This window comes from Adiantum capillus-veneris, chromosome 30 (assembly GCF_014529385.1).
Source record: "Adiantum capillus-veneris isolate H3 chromosome 30, ASM1452938v2, whole genome shotgun sequence".
Lineage (NCBI taxonomy): Eukaryota > Viridiplantae > Streptophyta > Polypodiopsida > Polypodiales > Pteridaceae > Adiantum > Adiantum capillus-veneris.
In genome coordinates this window covers 58,327,870-58,344,039 of record NC_140960.1, presented here as the reverse complement: position 1 = coordinate 58,344,039, position 16,170 = coordinate 58,327,870, and the positions used below count along the sequence as shown (strand labels likewise).

The 16,170-nt window shown below is 45.3% G+C and overlaps 1 protein-coding gene across 4 annotated transcripts in view; it reads right to left on the bottom strand.

Annotated features, from left to right (window-relative positions):
- Window positions 1-16,170, bottom strand: part of LOC147418023 (uncharacterized) — a 65,545-nt gene that overhangs the window by 2,096 nt on the left and 47,279 nt on the right. For all 4 annotated transcript variants that reach the window (XR_015187237.1, XM_086506544.1, XM_086506543.1 and 1 more), the window contains 3 exons: window positions 16,083-16,139; window positions 15,932-15,984; window positions 15,746-15,821 (listed from right to left, as the gene is read on the bottom strand). Coding sequence is in view for 3 of the 4 variants with exons in the window: in XM_086506544.1 (XP_086362670.1) it covers window positions 15,746-15,821; window positions 15,932-15,984; window positions 16,083-16,139 (186 nt within the window). In the remaining variant the exon portion in view is untranslated. The remainder of the gene's footprint in view (window positions 1-15,745; window positions 15,822-15,931; window positions 15,985-16,082; window positions 16,140-16,170) is intronic.

The window sequence follows — 16,170 nt, the reverse complement described above, 5'->3', positions numbered from 1 at the left end:
AATATATGTAGGCAACACGTATTAGTCCGAGGCAGGGTCGCGAACCTTCTTTGATATAGAGAGAAAAAAATCCAAGAGAGGTTCCTTGGGTTCTTGATTCTTCCCTTGAGTTCGCGGGACTGAAGCACATCCAAAGCTTTGATACAAAGGTCAAGTGCAGCGGAAGGGTTTAAGGATTTTAGCTCAAATATAGTACTTCGCACAAATACAAGGTTATTTTACTTCACTTGAGAGAACTAAACTGAACACAATGAAAGAGAGGCAGAGCGAGAGAGAAAGAGAGACAACACCGCATGTCGGGTTCTAACCACCCTCAAGAGGCCCCCTTCTCTGTTGCCAAAGTAAGTACTTGCTTCAGATTACTTGCACAAATGCTAATAATACAATGGCTAAATGCTCAATGATAAATAAGGAGTGCTTCATACGGATGACTGCAAAAACGCTAGGTCCTGATGCTAATGCCAAAATGCCATGGATCTAATGATGAGGGTATTGCCAATGGCGATGAGGCTAAGGGCTGATAACACTGGTGCTGAATTCTGAAAACAATGGGCTGAACTTGGAAACGCTGGCTGTGGTGCAAAACGCTAGGGATGCTGAGGATGATTGTGGGTGTTGGATGCCCTGCGGGTACTGGGTTCTGATGGCCTAAGGGATAGCCCCAGGCTCACATATAAAGGGTCAAAAAGGTAGGTTGAGCGGTCTCATGCCCCCCCACGACTGGGTTTTAAGGAGGTTTTTATTATAAGTGATTGTTCACATACAAGGCGACTTTATGACTGTATTGTGCAAGTGAGGGTATGCAACTATCGACCTGCCTGATCATGCATGTCCTTCTAGTGGCTCACAAAGTGCTAGGCTAGATCCTAAGCTATACTAACTAAGACGGATGCTGACCTGTAGCAGTAGCTTCTCCACGTGGCTCAAGTGCAATGAGTACGTGACACCTTCCCATTCCTGTCATGATCCATGCCATGTATAGAGCTCTTGTACCATTACAACGGCTTGGCACTGACAAGGCGGTAATTCCACAACAAACACACAATTAGAACTGAAAACCTTCAACAATTTTAACTTTGAACCAAAATGTAGTAGTCGCAACACAACGTGACGGAGTTTCACTTCTAGATGCTTTGCCCCCAAGTCTAGCACCCCTTTCGGTACTTCTTTTTGTATTAATAGTCACAAAGTACAATAGCCACGGAGTCTAATCTGCAATTGTGCAACCATGCACTAATTCGCCAGAGTAGACCCAATGACCATTTTCAGGTCGCCGTTCCCCGTTCCCAATTTAGCTTCCCGTTCCAAATCCTCGTTCCATGTTTCAGACGTGAGTGTCCGAAATAGGGAATGGCAGTTCCTACCGGTTGCCGTTCCCCGTTCCAATTTCCCGTTCCGGGTAACTATGCCCCCAAGGCTCTAATTTGTAGGGAGACACAAAAGCAACTGGGCCCAAAAGCTAGGCGTCCAGGGCCAAAGCAGTATGCTAAAAACTAACTCCCCAAAAACTGATAAATCAACTGCTTCCATATCTGGTGCTAAAAAGTTGTCATGTCATCATGTACGGCCTACCACGTCAGCACCGTACGATTGTCATTGTTTTACACCACTTCGATCGTGGGAATCACACTATTTTTTTGGGCTGTCCATACACAACTCTCTCTCTCTCTCTCTCTCTCTCTCTCTCTCTCTCTCTCTCTCGCATTGAAAAGAGGCAGCTTCTGTTACTTGAAAATCCCCTAGAACGCCCAAATGGTGCCTATTCTGAGGGCAAGTACATCACTGTTTATAGCAAACCCGAAGGCTTCAAACAGAAAACTGGCAACGAGGCACATGGCCAAATGGTAAAGAAGGGAAGCCAGGGTAAAAAACCTCTCCTAAAGAGAGTAAAAATGCCATGGCCAGCTAATTTGAGACGGTGATAGTAGCCTCTAAAAGATAGGCACTTCGACCAAAAGCCCATTCAGCAACTGTAGATCAAGAACCGTAGCCACCAAAAGACACCAGCGGTGAAGATGACAGAGAGCAACTACAAGAAGCTCGGCGCAGGGCAGATGCCCGATGGAGGAACAGAAGGTAGAGAGCAGTTGGTGACGAAGATGGGGTAAAGAGATGGCTAACATCACCAAAAAAACTGCAGGAGGATGGCACAAGGTGGGTAGCAAAGCGTTGCACCGGAGTTGACTAGAAGCTTTCGATATGAATAGAGAACAGTCCACTTGCTGAAGGTGGCTCCTAAAGACCATATTTGGAGAGAGAACCTATTGAAGACAGTGTAGGAGGCATTGGAATCAGCATCCAAGTGAAAACCGGCTGAAGAATCTGGGTAGAGCGAGCAGAGAGAAAAGTAGCTAGCCAACCATTGTCACAAAATGATGACATGGAAGGCTGTATGGCATGCTGACATGGCAGCCGTATGGACGCCCGTGAAACAGGCTGACAAACTGCTGACGTGGCTGCACGGAAACCCACTTTTTGCGTTGACTGATGACGTGGCAGCCTGTACGCATTTCCACAATTTGTGCTGGTGCTTTTTGCTGGCAGATTTTGGGAATAGAATCTTTTGGGACTCATTACTTTTGAGTTTAACTGCTTTTGGGCCTCTGCTTTTGGCATCCCTTATAAGAATAAAAAGGGCCCAAGGGCCTCACTCTTTAGAGCATTTGGAGGTAAAGTCTAAGAGCAGAGGTCCCGCGGACACTTGTAACTTTGATCAAGCATTAATATAAAAGAAAAACCAAAAGGGGTGCCAATCTTTGGGGCCAATACCTCTGGGCTAGAACTACATCGGGCCGTGTCGCCTCGAAATTTGAACTATGAATTGTCTGTAAGGTATTTTTAAGTGAATCTCTCTCTCTCTCGTGCCGCAACAGATTTTAGACTTAGGGTTCCCAAGCTTGTGACAATGGTATCAGAGCAATTGTCTGTGAAGTTTGTTTAAGTGAATCTCTCTCGTGTCGCGAGAGATTATAGACTTGGGGTGCCCAAGCTTGTGACAATGGTATCAGAGCAATTGTCTGTGAAGTTTTTTTAAGTGAATCTCTCTCGTGTCGCGAGAGATTATAGACTTGGGGTGCCCAAGCTTGTGACACTAGTATCAGAGCACACGGCCTATTTCTCTTCTACCGGGCAATCTGATCCTTCTTCTCGCGACACACATGGATTCATGCAAGAATCAGACGACTCCTCTTGCCACCTCGAAAACGGGAAGCGGTACGGAAAGTTCAAGTGGATTAGCAGAGAACGAATACGGGCCACCTCGGCCTACGCAATATCAACTCATGGAGATGCAACGTCAATAGCAGGTTGATGAGTGCGCAAAGCAAATGCCCAGTTTGCCAAGGACCCACAATATGCCAATGACCCGGCATCCGATGGATGAAGTGCATACTCATTGGCAGAAAGCCATTGAGTCACCAATAAAACCAGCAATCAAGAAACCTCCAACCCCATGGATGTTTACTAAAGATGAACTCGAGGACATTGTCGAAAAACGAGTCAACCAACTATTTGGGTCAAAGGAGAAGCAACTGCAGAAACTTAAACAAGGGAATTGACTTCCCTGGTTACTTGGGCCAAATATCCTCTTTTGAGAAAGCAAGAAAATAGAAGAAGCATATACGCTTCAAAGCATTGTCCAGTTCGTCCTCATCTTCTTCTGACAGCTTGAATAGCTCATCCTTTTCTGACTCGAGTGATGAGGACAGAAAGGGTAAGAAACCATGAGCGGACTATATGTTTTATTAAAAAAGGAAGCACTTTTACAGAGCCAATCAGTATGATTTTCTCGATGACAAGGGCAAGAAGGCCAAGGAATTCAAAGAGGTGGGCAAGCAGTAAAGTTTGAAACCTTTTCAGGGTTTCAAGATGCTCCTAAGGCTTTAGCCTGTATCCAACAGTTTGATATAGCATTTTTTGGAGGCCGCTATACAGAGCACTCAAAGATTAGACGGGCAACATCCTTTTTGAAAGGCAATGCACGGACGTGGTGGTCCACTCTTTTGTTAAGAAAAGCAGCACCGACAAAGTTGCTGAAATTCAAGAAACTTTTTGTTTCTCCACGGCTCACTCAAGAGTACGAATGAGATGTGAGAACCGATTGGAACCACCTTCGGATGATCAGGGGTGACACTTTGGATAATTACTGTGAAAAAATTTGGGATACTTTCCTTCCGACCTTCTTCTTTCAAGAAGATCAGTTTTAAGGAGCAGATTGAACGGTTTTGTTGTATCGACTTCCCAATGAAATTCGAGACTACTGTCTTGAGAAGAAGTCAGAGTCCATTCAACAATTGATGGGACATGCTAAGCGGGGATTCGCTATGCATTTGGGTGACTTGACTTTCCCACCAGATGAACCTTCAACAAGTCACAATAGAAACAGACAGACACACAATCTCGACTGACAGAAGACCAGAGAAATGAATATTTCAAAGCAGGAAAGTGTTTTGAATGTGGACAACAAGGACATATCGCTGCACGGTTCCCCAACAAGGCACAAGAATAAGGATGACTAAGGCACAAGAATAAGCACGACTGACAGAATGGAAATACAATGGGACGAGGAGATACTCGTTCCAGAACAGATTTTCGATAGAACATTATGGATGAATTAGCATTATTTTGCTGTATGAATTTATGAAATAAAACTTTTTGGAAGAAGATTTGAATTTTTGGATGAAACCAATGTTGTATGGAAGAACGTGTTATTTGTGCATATAACATGATTATGAGATGATGATGATGGCTTTGGAGCAGTGATAGCTCCCGGATGAACCTGAAATAAAAAAGAGCGAGAAGATACTCTTCTTGAAACAGATACAGGCTTTCCAAGACAAGAAAGAGAAAGGTTAAGTGAACGGTGGTTCTTAGTTAAGAACCATCCGGCATTGAATGCGAAATGGATGATACTCCTCAAATTTGGAACTTTACCTCGACGCTTTTGGTCTAGCTATGGCTATTCCAAGAGTTCCCACAGATCAGCGGGTTGAATCTGCTGCAGGCGGGACTGCACAAGAGGGGAGTTAGTCTGCTCCTTTGTCGCAGATTACCTAGATGGAATAAAGTCACTGATTCCCTTTGGACTTGAGGGATACTGATGTGCTTACAGTATTCTGCTGCATGACTTTATGAAATAAGTACTTCGACATGGGATCCCTGGAAATGATTACTCGCACACGACAGTGCTGGAGTGGAATGATTGACCAAATGACTGCAGCATTTCGATCTCAAAATCCATGGACATGATCGCGATATGGGATTAGTTGAATCGACATTAGTGAGGTTCGATGCGGATCTAGATGCGATTGCAAAATACATCGCCAAGAATCGCGGTCCTAGATTCAATATGATTTGACTGTGATCAGAATGTGGCGTGATGTGACTGTCGTCTCTGTACAAGTGTTGGATGTGTGTTGTCTAGTGCGTCGGTACTTAGAGTCAGTGTCTACAGAATTGGTTTATGGCCTCTTTGCATGCGTAATCGAGGGTGATAACAATTCTTTCAAGAGAGGGGTATGTCACAAAATGATAACGTGGCAGTACTGCTCGGCCAGACAATACAAACAACAATACGAACAGAAAACGTCGCAGTAGATGACGTGGCAGACTGTACAACATGCAGACGTGGCAACCGTACGGAGTCCGGACGCCCATGAAACGCGTTGACAGATTGCGTGGCAGCCTGTACGGCATCCCGCTTTTTGCGATGACTGATGACCTGGTAGCCTGTACGGATTTCCACAATTTGCTATGGTCTTTTGGAAACAGAAGCTTTTGGGACTCATTGCTTTTGAGTTTTTAATTGCTATTGGGGCTTTGCTTTTGGCATCCCTTGTAAGAATAAAAAGGGCCCAAGGGCCTCATTCTTCAGAGCATCTGGACGTAGAGATTGAGAGCAAAGGTCCCGCGGGCAGTTATAACTTTGATCAAGCATTAATATAAAAGAAATACCGAAAGGGACGCCAGTCTTTGGGGCTAATACCTCTGGGCACGGAACTACACCGGGCCGTGTCGCCTCGAAATTAAATTGTGAATTGTCTGTGAAGTACTTTTAAGTAAATCTCTCTCTCGTGTCGCGACAGATTATAGACTTGGGGCGCCCAAGCTTGTGACAACCACTAAACCAACCGGGTCACAAGAGCACCCCAACCCAAGCCGAAACAATAAAGCCCAAAAGACGCCAATGGAAAGAAAGGAAAGTAAACAAAAGGAAAAATAAATCAACAGAAGCGAAAAAGCAAACCAAAAACAAGACAAACTTGAAGGACTAGCTTTCACGCACACACTGCCCCCAAAAGCCAGCTCTCAAAGGAAACCACTCAAACACATAGCCATACAAACTCTAATGACAAGCTTCCATGCACACAAACCCACACGCACGCACACCCGGAAGCTAGCCCTGGGAGCGCAACAAAAGGAACATACACACACCCACACAAAAGGAACACACATACGCACACCCACACAACACGAACACACATACGCACCCCAGGAAGCTAGCCCTGGGAGGGAAACAAAAGGAACACGCATACACACACCCACACAAAACGAAGAGCATAACAAATAGAAAAAAGGAAAGGAAAAGCAACATAACAGAATGAAGGTAACCAAACCTGAAGCACGCAGGGCGCCGATGGACCAACAAGGCCGACATAGGGAGAAACGCCTGAACAACTGCTAGAGAGTTTGCAGCATCAGGAGGAGGAGAAGCAAGGTTGCAGAAGCAGCCTTCTCCAAGCAGAGACGGCAGTCCCAACAAGCTCTGTGTTGATGGAGGTGATGCGGTACCATGGAAGTCAAGCACAGAGAGAGAGAGAGAGAGAGAGAGAGAGAGAGAGAGAGAGAGAGAGACCTAAATCAGGCTACCTCTGTAACGAGCAAGCCGTTGGGAGTTGATGATGTCGGTGACAAGTGGTAGGGCAAGGAGAGGGAAAAACATCAGTGATGTGCAGCACCAGCGACATGATGAGGAAGTGGAGCAGCGTGCAAGTAGGCAACCTGCAGCAAATGATGAACATGCCTATGGCGAAGGGCTGGAGACGAGCGCAAGTGCAAGCTGACAGGGACGATGGAGGCAGCAAGAAGGTACGCACAAAGCTAGGCTTGCAGGACTGATTCGGGTTTCACGATTGGCTGTTGGCGACGAGCAAGTCCTGAAGCACATGCATGTCACAAATGTCAAGAGTCAAGACAATGTTGAATGGACAATGGACATACTAGTTATGGTCATAATATGTATAAGCATTGAGAACTTGGAACTTACCGAGCCTTTATGAAAGGGATATGGTCGTGATAAAAAAACTGGGCAACATAGGCATCCACATCCTCCTCCTTTTTTGGATCCCATGACGCATCTAGAGTTCGTTAACGATGGGTGGGAAGAGAGGGTAAAATCGTTTGAAATGATGTTTGAGCCGCCGCACTACTACCTCCAACGGAATCTTGCGAATAAGGGTAGAAGAAGGAAAACCCAAGTGATTGGGATCGATGGCTTGCCGCTTGGGTCGATCATTTGCTTTGGCTCTCATAATGGCATCCTTGATCTCAAGCTCCTTCTTCTTCTCGGCCATCAACATTCTTGCAATGCTTCACTTGCTCCCCCACTACATGAAGGAGGTGTGCTCGAGACTTGCTTGTCCGGGATTTGCGGTGCAAGCCACATAGTTTGCACGTCCATGATCTTGCACCGCCGTCTTTGCCCAACACTTCGGAATGCACCTCATCCCACCATGGAGGCTCATCCTTCTTTCCTCTCTTAACAACCGAGGAACCTTCATGTGATGCGGAAGCTTGTGCCATATTGATGGCGCTTGAGGCTTGAGGATTGAGCCTTGAGACTTGAAACTCGAGAGAGAGGGATGTCCGATGGAGGGAGGGAGCTTGAGAGCTTGTGGCTTCAAGTTTGAGAGAGAGGGTGAGAGTGGCTTGACGCTTCAAGCTTGAGAGAGAGAGGGTGAGAGTGAGAGTGGCTTGCCGCTCGGCACTTCAAGCTTGAGAGGGAAGGTGAGAGAGAGTGGCTTCGAGGCTCAAGCTTGAGAGTGAGGCATATGAAAGTGTGAGGGGTGAGGGTGAGTTTTATAGAAAAAAGGACCCCCCCCCCCCCCGCCGGGGAGTCTTGCAAGCTTAAGTGTGAACCGCCCCCCCCCTCCCCCCCCCCCCCCCCCAAACAGCCTGGCGCCCATCCGTTTTCAAAATTTGAAACTGCTGCGCGCCCGTTCTCCCCGGCCGTTCCGGCCTATTCTCCCTATTCTAGTAGGCCATTCCAACCGTTCCGCTATCAGGTGCCGCATCCGGAACGTCTATCCGTTCTCGTCCTCGTTTCGCCAGCTTCGGCCGACTGGAACGCCGTTTCGGTACGGTAAGCAGCCGTTTCGCCCGTTCCTTGTTACTGTGCTGCCATGGTCTAGCATCAGGACTGAGCCTGGCACTTTGTGAGCCTCTAGCAGGACGTGCATACCCAGGCTGGTCATAGTTGCATACCCTCTCTTGCACTGTACAATCATTTTAGCATGAGCATTTTCCAGAAGAGCATAGAACCCTTTTTGCCACAATACACATTTTTCACTTATTTATTAATAAGTGACTTGTTGGAAAAGTAGGTAGGGCAAATTGCTAAGAAACTATAAAAGAAACCCATTGGGCACTTAGTAGAGGCAGAGGAGGCAACACAAGGTGGTGCACCAAGTGTTGCACCCGCCAGGTGGTCTCTCTCTCAGAGCAGTATCCGAGCAGCACTAGCGTTTTTGGAGCAGATTTCAGCCACCAGCGTTTTTGCAACAGTACCATCCCTTTCGCCTCATCGCATCCCCAATTCCATTCCCAACAGCAGATCCTCGCCAGAAAGCCATCCATCGCGCCTTGACGCTGTCATCGTCGACATTGTCATTGTCATCGTCATCGCAGGTCCTTGACTTGACAACGACCATCGTCGTCATCAATCATCAGTCGTCATCGTCATCGTCATCGTCACTACATAGTATCGCATTTTCAGCCCTTACATCAGCACCGGTTCTCAGCCTTACGGATCAGTCAACGTTTTCAGTTCTCAGCCCTTAGAACGACCGTACCCGATCGCATCAGATTCCCAACGATCTCAATTTTCAGCCCTAGCGTTTTCAGATTTCAGTCCTAGCCTCGTGTCGTCGTCGTCATCACGGCGACATTGTCGTGTCCGTGACGGTCGTAGTCGTCGTCAAATAGACGAGCAGTACCCGTTGTCGACATCATCGACATAGACCAACAGTACCCCATGTCAACATCATCGTTGTTGACATAGACCATCAACACCTCGTCGATATCATCGACCTCAACATAGAACCTTAGTACCCCTGCAGTACTTCAATACCCAACACCAGCATCAATAGCATCTATCACAAACTGCTGACGTGTCAAGTCATTGAAGAACGGAGCCACTCTGTAGATCACGGCAGAGGGGCCCAAACCCTAAGAAAATAAGCAACAACAGAAGAAGAAGTCCTACCAACTTATGGGACCCCGTTCGATGGGGCCCAAGTGACATAAAGGAAATAAAATAAAGCAGGACCCACACACAACAAGGACTTGCACAGAAACTGAACGTGGCAATTGTACGGAAAACCCTGATTTTACGTTGACATGATGACATGGCAACTGTACGGATTTCGCGTTTTGTGATGACTGCTGACGTGGCAGTTGTACGGATTTCTGTGATTTACGTTGGCAGCTATTGGGCATTGCTTTTGGACCACATGCTTTTGAGTTTGAAGGCTTTTCATGTAAACTGCTTTTGGGCCTAGGGCATTTAAATATGAGGCCATGGGCTCATTCTCTGGCATGCTCCTGGAGAAGGTGCAGAGTCTGGAGTACCGGCTTGTACTGTGTTGATGCAATATAAAGAAATACTGAAAGGGGCACCGAGGTTTGGGGCCAATACTCTCTGGGGTGGAATTCCACCCCTCTGTGTCGCGTGTGCTCTCTCTCTTTCAGTTCAGTTGTTATTGAAGTGCTAAAAGTCTGTTCAGTCTTGGTTCTTCTGGGGTTCTTCTTTAGGTTCTTCCCTCGAATTCGCGAAGATGAAGCACGCACAGAGCTCTAATACCAATGTCAGGTGCAGCGAAAGAGAAAAAGGATTTTTCTTGGATCTAGTACTCCGCACACAAACACAAGGGACACTTTGCTTTACTTGAAAGAACTGAACTAAACTGAAAGAAAGAGAGAGACAAGAGAGACGACACAGGGATGTCGGGTCCCAACCCTCAAGGGGCCCCTTGATCTGTTGCCAAAGCAAGTACTTTCTTTATTCTTGTACAAATGTTACTACAATGACTAAATGTTGAGATGCTGATGCTAATCGGTACTGATGCTGTCACAAGACGGGCACCACGTGCCAATAGAAAAGAATGGACTTACTTGACCCTATCATCATTGCCCTGTCGTTGAAGGAAGATCGACATGGGATACACGAGAACCCAGATCTTGAGTACCAGGATCTACTTGCCTCTTATGCGGACATGGACGGAGTATCACCTTGATCTCTTTTCCCAATCCCTGCATTAGGCATTCTATTCTTGGCATCTAGCTGCATCCATTTTCCTCGTCATTGACCCTTTGGAGAAGATTCCAGAACCAAACCTCAGTCCATCAGCACTGGGATTGTTTTCACCACAGATATTGTTTGGGTGTAGCAAAGACCAGCCAAAGTAGAGTCATAATTTGAGAAGAAGCCCAGACTGCCGTTAGTATCTGAGACTAAGCTCAGGCTGGCGTATCTATGGCGGCGGTCACAGAAATTTGTTGACCAGTAACCCTTATGATAGGTGTTTTCATCTCCAAAAGTACCCGCAGAACCCACAGTACCCCAGCATGCGGGTACATGCGATGATAAAAGGGTGCTAACAACACAAGATCATCATTGGCATGTATATATGACATGCAATCGAAGATGTTTGTGATTTCAAGAAGGGGGTATGTCATGAGGACGTGGCAACTGCTATCCTTAGTTGTTGGTTTCTTTACGATGATTTTTATTTAATTTTCAAACCCTCTTTTTGAAGTCACAAATGGCTGGACATTGTATGGCCAATGTGAAACGGCCGACGGCCGAGAATTTCACCCGCAGTCGGGAAGGGTAGATCGCCACGAGATGGTCAAGCCAATCGGCACTAGAATCCGAGCAGTGTACTAGGAAATTAACTCAAAAGAGGCAAATAGGACACTTGGCAGCTCCAAGTGCACTTGCCAAGCTCATCCCAGCTGGGGGCACCCATTTTGTGAGAGGGGGCTGAGTTGCTCCACACTATGCTACAGTGTGTGTGAGTAGTGGGTGCAGGTGATCACAACTTTATTGGAAAGCTTGCCTTCTCCCTTGCTCTATGTAGCGTGACGATTTGCTCTCGCGCATCTCTCTTTCCCCTTTGCACATATGGTAATGCCCCACTAGTTGGGCTTCTCAGATAACCATGTACAGTTCTGGGGGTTTTATGCGCGTTTGCCAAGGCAAGAGCCTTCTGTACAGGAACCGGATTAGCTAACTGCTAGTCCCCTTCAGGTACGCCCAATTCCATCGTGAAGGAATGCGAAAACAAAGAGTTTTCTCGTGTGAAAACTCTTCCGATTTACAGGGGAACTATCCCATTGCGTGCGGGAGCGTCTGACACCCACGTAGACGTGTTCGCTCTGCCCAAAACGATCCAAAACAAAAATTACAGCCTGCTGTGTTTTTTTGCAGGTTTAGGGTTTCGCACCTAAACTGCAGAACATTGCCAAGGGAGCCTCGAGAAAGCCGTGGGATGCTTAAACAGGGCTTTGTGCACCTGACAGTGACAAAACAGGGAATTACAGCATGCTGAAATTGACCTGCAGCTCACTGGTGAAAGCTTCTATACCGCAAGGAAAAGTGTCCTTGACGTGTACTTTTGACCTACAAGGATTTTTGCATCGTGATGCTAGCGAAATTGGGTCAAAAATCTGCAATTACAACCATGGATAGGTTTGGACTTCTAGGTGAGGGTTAAGTGGAAGCGTTGGGATCATTTATTTGCCTGGGGAGCCTCGGGACAGCATTGGGTGCTTGTACCGGACAATTTAGAGAGATTTCCAGGGAGGAATCTCGTCTAATTCATGGGGCAAGTGACCCTTCATGTGCGAGAGCTCGAGGGCTATCCACAGAAGTAATCGGCACACGAATCGGAGCGCAAAACAGAGAATTCAGCATGCTGTAATTTCTCGCCAGGTTTTATAAAGTGCGTGGAAGTCACAGTGTACTTGAGATTTTGTCGGTGGAGACTTCTACTGTGGTTATGTTTCCGAAATCGGGTTAAAGTAGAGGAATTTCAGCCCAATAAAAGTGGGACAGCTTGTAGAAGTTTAGAGGTTTTTCTCAAGTTTCATAAAAATAAAGAAATACCGAAAGGGGTGCCAATCTTAGTCTTTGGAGCCTACAGGGTGTCGTTGTCTGCTTGGTAGCGCTCTAGCTACCAAGTCGTGCAATGTCTTGAAGTGTTGAATTCCAGCCACATGTTTATTCGTGAAGTTCCTTTGTGTCCTAAAGTCTAAAGTAAAGTTTCGCGTGAAAGCCAAAGTCTACCGCCCTACGTGCTGGTTTTAGCATTGCAGCCAAAAGCAAGCAAGTTCAACTAGCACCAAAAGAAGTTCAAAGCAGATATTATCTATTTCAAACAATTTTCAAACAGTATTCTCAAACAAGTTTCAAAAAGTGTCTAGATACAAGCAAAAGCAATAATCATTCGGGTTGATTTCCATAAGTAAGACTCTTAGAAGTCAAGATGACTGGCTTGCCACCCTGGTTCAAGGTAATGGTTCTATTGCGCATATGAATGGTGGCATCGTTTTTATGATGCTGAGGCATTCCCAAAAGCACATCACGGTGCCTAACTTCATGTTGAAGAGTGTCTAGTAAGGCGAGGTCGTGCAAGCGGAGTCTTAAGTGTCACGGGAATCCCTAGAATTAGAATGTTGTTGTGACAAACTGCTGACGTGTCAAGCCACTGAAGAATGGAGCGGCCGAGGGGCCTAAACCCAAGTGAAGAAGTAGCATAAGAAGAAGCAACAGAAGAAGTCTTACCAACTTATGGGACCCCATCCAATGGGGCCCAAGAGCCTAGAGATAAAGATAAATTAAAGCAGGACCACACACTATTGCGTAGCAGCTGATGACGTGGCACGGCGGTGCGGAAGACCCGGATTTTGCCCTAGACTCTTGACGTGGTAGCTTGTATGGAATTCCGCATTTCATGCTGACTGTGATTATGTGGCAGCCTATACGGATTTCTACGACTTAGGCTGGGCAGCTTTTAGCGCCACTTTTTGAGGACAGATGCTTTTGAGTTCGAAGCTTTTCATGTAACTGCTTTTCATAGGCCAAGGGCCTTTAAATATGTGCCATGGGCTCATTCTCTGGCACGCTTTCGGGTGAAGGTGCAGAGCGTGGAGTATCGGCTTGTATTGAGTTAAAGCAATATAAAGAAATATTGAAAGGGGCGCCAAGGTTTGGGGCCAGTGCTCTCTTGGGGTGGAAATCCGCCACTCCGCGTCTCGTGTGTGGTGCATCTCTTTCAGTTCAGTGCTATTTGAAGTGCTTAAAGTTGTTCAATTTGTTCCCTTCTGTTGGCACGTGGTGCCCGTCCCTGTGATGATTGTGGTCAATAATTTTCTTTAGGGGTTGGTTAGTCTTCCGTTGCAAGGTCGCATTCCAAACACATATTTACAAGTCTTCCCACACCATCCAATAAATATGCTACCAATATTCAGTAATTTACACAGTGGTTGCTATTATGCGCGCACACAAATACACAACATGCGCGTATGCTTACATGTATCTAGGGTTGTGTACATACGATGTATACATGCATGTACGTATGTGTGTATAGTCTAGATATGCATGTATGTATGTATACATGCATTTACATGTATGCAAGCATGCATAAGTCCACATGTATGTCTACTTGTATTCAATACCTAATGAATTTTTTGAATTGGTAGTGCTTACCCATACTGCACAACCTTTTTTGAAGTTTTTTCATATTGTACTTATCGTACCTTTCCACCTTGTTCCCTATAAATTCAAGTTCTCCATTCATTAGTTTGTAACCAACAGCAACATGGTGCATAAGCTCTTGTATAGTAGAGACTTGCTTGAACAAACAATACTCTTGAAGTGGAGAAAGTAAGCCGTTAGTATAGCACCCGCACTGATCGTCCAAGGTTAAGATTTTAAAGAAAGAGACGAGAAGATATATGTCCAAATTTTTTTGCTTGGTTTCAATAGTCATCATTTTCAAGTTACCCCATTTTGCAAGATGTTGTACTTCAAATAGGGAGGTTAGGTAACTTCCAGCAGATATATTCTTGAAAGCTGCCAAGCGTAAGGATTTGTGACTAAAAACTCCGCTATTGCATAGCATTGTATTTAAGAAAACAGTTGTTGGAGAAATTTTGGATTCTTTTGTGTAATTTCCGAGTGAATAGATAATAGATAATGTCAACTACTAAGGGAACTTCAATGCTTTCTTCCGATCTTTCACTCTTGAAAAAGAGAAAAAACTTATTGTAGATCCGCTATCCTTGAACTCTTTAGGTTGAGGCATTGCAGGTACTAGAGGTGGATAATAAGGATATACACATGGATTCCAATTGTGAAACAGGAGATGGCGGCAAAGGTGGTGGAGGATGGTAACCCTAAGGCATGAATGGCGGTAGCATGTAATTTATGCACTGTTGGAAGTTCATAAATTACTGTTGGAGGATGGTAACCTTGAGGCATGAATGGCGGTAGCATGTAATTTATGAATATTGGAAGTTTTGTACAATAGGTAAATTTCGAGGATAATTCAAGAGGATGTCATGAAGGTGCTACAAGTACTCATTAGAATCCAAAAACGCCATCTTTGTCTGTTTAGGCAGGACCGGTTTGCTGGTCAACATAGCAAACGACTGAAGCTTCGATACCACTATAACCGACAAGCACCATGTGCCAACTGGAAAGAACAAAACTAGAACACACTTAAGCACTTCCAGCACAACTTGAAGCAGAGGGGGAGACAGAGAATCCACATAGTAGACACGGGGTGGCGGAGTTCCACTCCCAAATACACTCGCCCCAAACCCCTAGCACCCCTTTCACTGTTTCTTTTATATTGATATCAGAAGGTACAACTGCCAGGGGGAGAGCTCTCTGCAATCTATAGAGAACAATTCTAAGTCAAAGTCTTATTAGGAAATAGATGATCTCTGCACATATGGAATGTGTTGTCATTCTTCAAACAAGTGGTCCTAGAATAGAGTATGGAAAAGTACTACGTCATATCAAACCCTTGTCTATTATTTCATTACCTTGTTGTAAGACTTCTACCTATCACCTTAGGCTTACATAAAATAGTACATCAATGTACTAAATATTGAATAAACTAAATTGCAAGGTCAATGGCTCCCTCCATAATTAAAAATACATTCCACAAAGTTGCATAAAAGAAAGCCATTTGATGCAATGAGCCAACACACTAGGAGGCACTCACCTTACATACACGACAACTCACAACCACCTAGGCCAATATAAAATAGTATTGTGGGCTAGTTACGTTCTAAAGAAGTTCTAGCTAAGGTAAGCATGAAAATCTCTTGCAACTTCACGTAGCCCGACTCACACTAGTGTGCAAAAGCATGAGCACTATTCGCATGCAACCCACCCGAACACACTAACCTGCGCCACAGCCAAAGAAAAACAGTTAACTAGTTGAAGCATCCATACCTTTGAGATGAGATTTTTTTATCCACATGTTCTTGAGATGCAAGCCCTCGAAAATTCCCAAGAAAGACATCAAATCCTGCTCAATGAGCAAGCAACACTTGGTTTAAAGTAAACACACTCAATATGAATCAACATAAATTCTGAGTTTTTCCAATAGCATTTCAATACAAAGAAACCAAACATTACCATTATCATGTGCTGCAAAAGCTTGTGAGCCCACTACCCCACTTGATACCCACCTACAAGTTTCATTGGAAACCCACAAATCAGGATTGATTGAGTGGAAATTCAAAGACAACAAAAGTTAGCAAAAATGGCATTGAAATGAGCTGTATACCCCAAGGAACTATCCAGAAGCCCATGTTGCAAATAAAGCACCTTTTGAGACTCCGGCCTGCAAAATAAAGAAGTGAAAATATTAAGAC